This window comes from Metopolophium dirhodum, chromosome 2 (assembly GCF_019925205.1).
Source record: "Metopolophium dirhodum isolate CAU chromosome 2, ASM1992520v1, whole genome shotgun sequence".
Taxonomy (NCBI): Eukaryota; Metazoa; Arthropoda; class Insecta; order Hemiptera; family Aphididae; genus Metopolophium; species Metopolophium dirhodum.
In genome coordinates, this window is record NC_083561.1 from 10,109,328 (window position 1) to 10,116,264 (window position 6,937).

Sequence of the window (6,937 nt, forward strand, 5' to 3'; positions counted from 1 at the left end):
TCAGGTTCATACCTAATTCAACAAGTCAGCTCTTCCACTCCACCGGCCCTCATAAACACTCACCATCAACTAACCGACAACAGTACGCATCAACAACCGTTAATACAGTTGACGTCACCGGAAAATCAGATGATTATTTTCAACCAACAACAGTCAGCTATTGTGGCTCAACCACTAATTAGTCATCTTCAACCGCCACACTCAGGACTGACTATTGCAACTCAAATGCAATCTGGATGTCAAAACCAAATCAATGACATACAAACAGTATCTGAGTCTGTAACTGTCCAAACCAAATTAGTACAGCAGTCTATTACTGAGAAGAGTACAATTTCAAGACACACGGAAGAAAATGTGTCAATTTCGTTGGACTATTGTAACACTACCATCAGTGAACCTGAAAAAGACTTAAAACAAGATTTTTCAGCACCAGAACAACTTTTGGAATCTGAAGCGATCGTATCACATGACGCCAGCAATCAAACAGATCTTCAAACTGAAGATGAAACTTATCATCCATTGACTGAAGAGAGTAAAGAACCCAATTTCACTGAGAGTGCACAAGACTGCACGGATAATGGCCAGCCTTTGACTGATGGTGCTACCCAGACTTCTGTATTATCTATAGCTGAGAATTCTAATACACCAGATATTACTGGATTAGAGCTATTGCTGAATAGTATTGAACAGTTTGAAAAACGCAACTCTAGTGAACAATTAGATATTTATCATAACCAAGAAGTTGTAGTTAATACTTTGGAGGAGGAAAATGTACAAACAATAGATACCAATGTAAATACTGTAGAGGAAACAGAAGAAAAAGGCGTTAACAAGATTGATTTGCTTTTGTTGGCTGAACAGTTTTTGGAAACTGAAAAATCCAGCGAGACTTCTGAACAAGACACTGTCAGTAAGAGTTACTCAAACAATAATAATTTAACTGGTAAGTGTGGTAATCAAGTTTTATATTTATATATATATTTACTTATTTATATTATATAATATTAAGATTTGAACTTCAATGGTCTAAACATGTACAACATATGCATGCAGTTATGCAATTAATAAAGTAAATTTATGTGCTTTAAAAAAATAAATAAATATGATCATCAATTTACAATAAATATACCATATACATAGACACATAGTATTATAAAATAAATATGCTTTTCAAAGTATAAATATTGTTGATCATATAATTTAAAATCATTAAAATTGTAACTATCAACATGCACTAAAAATTGTAAAATCAGGAATATGCATTTAAAATTTAAGAAAATTAAATTGCACTATAATTATACTCTAAAATATTTTGCTCTTTCATTAGTTAAGTCACAAAACTAATGAATAGCTTATCCAGCAATAAATCTAAAAAGCAAAAAAAAAAAAAAATATAAAATTAGAAAATTTACATGCTGGTGGTAAAATCATGCTAAAAGCAACAAAGTTCAAGCCAGCCCTATTATATTATGATATTTGCAAGTATTTTTTGTGAATACATGAACTTATATATTATGTTTTTGTTTTAATTTTAGAGGAAAATGAATGCAGTTATGAGTTTGAAGAAAATACTACTAAACCACTTGAGGTGACAATGAATAAAAATGGCACTAAAAAAGTATACACCAAAAAATCATTTTCTCAGACTAGCGATATTTTCCAGTCTGTTGACAAATTGAAAGTTAATTCAAAATTAGATACAATAAAAAAGTTACCTAATTACTCTAAAGACAAAGTTCTGAATCGAAAAGTATCTGAATCAAGTTTGTCATCATCTGGTCAAGTAAAACGTGGACCAGGTCGTCCGAAAAAGGTATTGAAATGTGACGAAGGAAATAATAACAATAGTAATAATGAAGATATTAAAGAAAAACGGTTGAAGTTGGATTGTAGTTCAAAAGCCAAACACAAGACTTCTAGTTCCTCATCTTCAGATCTCTCTCCTCCTGTGTTGGAACCATGGATTCCTTTTTCACCTAGAAAGGATTCTACACATACCCCACCTACATTATCGCCAGTCTCATCAATGGCTAAATTGTCTGATGTTCAAAAATTATCAGATGATGCTAAGGTCTATCAGAAAAAAATTGTCAAAAAACGCTGTACATCATCAATTGTATGCAACATAATATTTTGATTGAATTATCTATTTTTCCCTTTTAAAATGTTAAATTCATTGTTTTATTTTTCAGATTAGTGAGGATGAATTTATACCACCCTTGAAGAAACGAAAAGTCGGACGACCAAGAAAAATCCAAAATCCTTTTGATGAAGTCATTAAAAAACATCTGTCTCTAACTCCAAAGAAAGAAAAACCAGTTTCTATATCGTCAGGCTTGTTAAGCAGGGTTTCAACAATAAAAATTAACAATATAGAGACACCGTCTTCTGGCCAATACAAAATAAAACCCAAGTTAAAAGCTGAAGTTAAAGTAAGTTATTATAATTAGTATATAATAAATATATCTTATTAATAATAATATTACTGAACATCTTGGAATAACTTAGAATTTTGTAAGGTTTTTGTCAGAATTATTAAATATATTTTGATAAAAATAAAATCTGGAATCATAAGTTTAAATAAATATTTACATATTCATATTAAAAATAATTGTATTTTCAAACAATAAATGCTAAAGAATTAAATATTTATACTACAAATGATTTGTTTACATTTAACATTAATTAATTTAATTTACTTCTGAATTTACAGATTAAACATTGGGATGTGGAAGATGAAGATGACGAGATCCAAGACCAAGACGACATACTAGCAATGCCAGAATATGTATGTAAAAAACGCCGAATAGCTGATGCATTGCATAGAATGGTATTTACTAAATATTAAATAACATCTAATACAAATATACTTACAGGTTTAAATTTAAAAAGTATTACCAATTATCTAGCATACTCCGCATTTTATTCATATTTTAACTAAATTTAACTAATTTGAAACAGTTTATAATACGTTTAAGTATAAATAAAATGTTTTGAAAATAATAACTCGGTTAACAGAAATATTATTCAATTATAAATAATAGTAGTTTATCATACTATTTTGTAAATTCTTAACGATGGAATGATTATTAAATAAGAAAAAAGCTACAGGTTCCAAAAATAAAGTGGAGTTAATGAAGTAGGTACCAATGTAAATGAAACAAATATAAAACACTGTGCATACAAAATTATTAAACAAATATATTATGCAGTTATTGAGTTGTAGAATACAAATATTTATTTTACCAATTTCTCTTTAAAGTCTATTATTTTATTGTTTTCATAGGTTTATAAGAATAATTTAAAGCCCAACAGTCAGTTAATTTATAGAATATTTGAAAAACTAATATTTTTTTGAAACAGACCTTTTTATATTCAAAATACTTATTTTCTTTATGTTTAATGTGTATACATTTAAATTATATTGTATTGTATTTTTCCCATTCGCATTTCTGTATATATAATGTACACATACATACACACTTGTTCATTCACACACATATATATACCCAGTGGCATGTCACATAGGGTTCAAGTGTTGCTTGGGCAACACCTTAAATAAGGGTGGGTGGGTGGGTATTGATAGATAAAAAATAGGTCGGTATGACAGTATTCAGAAGGATAGGTTAGGTTAGGTTAAAATTATTTGAGCAATACCAATTTTTTTTATGACACACGCTATTGCATTTACCTAACATATATTATGTATAATCTTAAGTATTTTATAATCATTAAAATGTTTCTTATAGTCTCCATGTACTGTCAATAAACCAGCAGTGATCCCTAAGAAAAGAAAGTTTTCAAATGTATCGTTAGACAGTGTAGAAAGTTTAGACGATACTGTTTCACTTCCACAAAGAGACACATCATATAACTCTGTTCCCGTGAGAAGCCAGACTTCAGAGTCGTCTGACATTTCTCTTGAACAAACTAATGAAGGTTAGTATTTAGTACTTATAATTTTGATTGGTGATGGGTAATTTTGGATTTCGGATTCTATGTTGTGTTCATTGGTGGTTTCAGAACGGGATAGTTCTACTACGGTCGAACTCGCTGAACGACAATGCATACCCGTCAGTCCGAGTCGACCGGATGTAGAAATAACTACCGTCGATGTGAGTGTCTCGTTATTGTTATAATGTTGTGTGAATTGTATTTTCATTTATTATTCTATATTTGTAGGATGATCATGAAAGAAGAAGACTGAAAAAGAAACGCAAACATAGAAAACACAAGCACAGTCACGACGAATCAAGAACTAAACATAAACACAAACACCACAAAAAACATCACAAAAAGCATAAGCGACATCGAGATTCTGAGCTTTCTGTATCCGAACCACCCACTCTGTCACCTCAAACACTTATTGAAGACACCATTGAAGAGGATGATGACGATGATGACAATGATGATGACAAATCCAAAGAAGTAAGTAAAACCGGTATTATTTACAAACTATTTTTGCAATTTGAATATATTTTAATAATTTATAAATCTAATTTATTAATGCTGAATTATTTAATCATCTGAATCACATTATGCTGACTTATTGTATGGTTTATTAACTGACATATTTTATAGTTTGTATGGTAAAAATGTATAGGTAGTAAAAAAACTAGAAACTAAAAAAAATTAACACAATTGAAATATTTTAGAATGACTCCAGTGAAGTGGAAAGCAGTGACGTACCAACATTTTTGTCTGACCAGCAAATATGGAAATGGTCAGGTGACAGTTATAAGCGTCCAGGTCGTGGTGGAAATAAGAAGACCTTTTATAGGTCCATCAGTAGAGGAGACGAAACCATAAGTGTATGTTACAAATTACAATACTTATATATTTTTGTTCTGTTTGTGTTGTTTGCTTTGAAATTTTATAATTTTATAACAATATATTTTTTTGTTTGTAACCAGATTGGTGACTGTGCTGTGTTTCTATCTTCTGGTCAATTAGATCGACCTTTTATCGGTAAAGTTAACTGTATGTGGGAGACGAACCAGGAAAAAAATGCAAGTAAAAGTATTTTGGTTCTATCACCCTGAAGAGACGGCTAGTAACTTTACTGGAAACCTACCATACCCGGTTAGTACAATATACATAGGTGTGTCTACGGTGGCAGTCTAGGGTGCCTGGGCTGCCCCTGTAATTTTTGAATGGCGCAGGTCAATTGAGTTTTTAAGTTAGAAGGGTTACAACTTTTATTTAAATAAATATCATTATAATTCCTATTAACTTACAAAGATATGCTCTAAAAAATTAGGTAATATCTTTATTTTGTTAATAACGTGTATTGTCAAATTGATTTCCTGACTTCGGAAAAACCTACCATAAAGGCTTAAGATAGATGACGACAGTACGGTACGCATCTATTATTGGATATTATTGTTGTACTATAAATTTTTGATTTGTAGCTAGGGGGTGTAATCCAGAGCTGTAGATGAATAATATTTCTGAAGTTAAAGCAATTTCTGTAGTTCAGACTTTTTTTAAAATTATATAAATACTTTATTGTGGAGGGGGGCTTTAAAAACTACGGCCTTGGGTATTTAGTGCTTTTTTTAGTTCATTATTAAGATAAGAGCTAGGCTGACACTACGGCTGAACTCTAGTCACGCCTACGACAATATACTCAAGTTTTTATTATGATCACAGTCTATATTTATTATGTTTTATGACATTATAGGGAGCTTTGTTCAAATCACCTCATAATGACATTAATGATGTACAAAGCATTATGAATGGGTGTCAAGTGGTATCAATAGAAGAGTTCAGTTCAACCATTGAAAAGGATGCTAAACGGCTAGAGAATATTTATGTTAATAATGATCTGTTCTATTTAGCCGGGGATTATGAGCCAGTCATGAAAATGATTAACTTCAGTGATGGCGTAGTGTTGAAAACCAAGTGATACTTGATTTACTCGCTAATAACCATTTTAAAAACTATTATTTATTATTTATACTAATTAATATTGTTTGTTTATTGTGTCACTATGTATACCCATATATTTATATATATATATTTTTATTATTAATTTTATATGTAACTATTTATTATTTTGGTTTTATTTTTAATCATCTTATTAGTTATTTGTTACCTGTTAAAACTGCATTTAAAGGACTAATATTTGGATCCAAAACATGAAAGTTAAATGTTTTTATTAGTTTTTTCATCCCTATTTATAAAACAAGTTGTACATATTTTATTATTGGACTTTTTTAATGTGGTGTTATATGCATGTATATTATAATTGTATATTTTGTGTAGATCTCCCTTTTATTCAAGTTAGCCATTGTGAAATCATAATATATCCGGTTCCTAATAAATTATAATTGGAGAATCAAAAATTATTTTTCATTACACGACGAAGAATATGTGAATTCTTGGATTTCCGTTTCTTATTCATTTCTGGCTGCATTTTAATTTCTTGCAATTATTATTTATCATTAAATACTAAAAACGATTACATCTAAAATGGTATCATCGTGTGATAAAAATCCACTAAACTAATTTTATAATTGAAACATTACCCTGTTTGCTTACACAATTCAATGTTATTTGAGAATGTTAGATTATCTAAAATTTTAGTTTATGTCTTATATAATATGTCATATGAATTGCTTTAACTTTTCTTACACATTTGAAATGTGTTTGACCATAGCATTTAGTCGTTTATTATTTTTTTTATTTAGTTTTACTTATTATATCATATAATTTATATGTATTAACTAATAACACATAATGTTGTACTATAAAATCATTTTGTATTAATTTTGTTTGTAATTATTATTTATTGAAAAGTAACTAGTGTGTTGCATTTCCTCTGTTTTACTGAATAACAACCACAAAATGAAGGTTCATAATTTAAGTTTATATTTTGAAATTTACAAATCTTTGTAGTAGATACTCATAATATATTCTTATTTTATTTTATTCT

At 29.3% G+C, this 6,937-nt stretch overlaps 1 protein-coding gene across 1 annotated transcript in view; it reads left to right on the top strand.

Annotated features, from left to right (window-relative positions):
• Positions 1-6,651, top strand: part of LOC132938447 (uncharacterized) — a 61,206-nt gene extending 54,555 nt beyond the window's left edge. The window contains 11 exon segments of the mRNA XM_061005283.1: positions 5-943; positions 1,536-2,116; positions 2,193-2,432; positions 2,714-2,830; positions 3,750-3,939; positions 4,024-4,115; positions 4,183-4,428; positions 4,656-4,811; positions 4,914-5,003; positions 5,005-5,082; positions 5,684-6,651. Coding sequence (XP_060861266.1) covers positions 5-943; positions 1,536-2,116; positions 2,193-2,432; positions 2,714-2,830; positions 3,750-3,939; positions 4,024-4,115; positions 4,183-4,428; positions 4,656-4,811; positions 4,914-5,003; positions 5,005-5,082; positions 5,684-5,908 — 2,954 coding nt within the window. The 3' untranslated portion in view covers positions 5,909-6,651.
• The last annotated feature ends 286 nt before the right edge of the window (positions 6,652-6,937 follow it).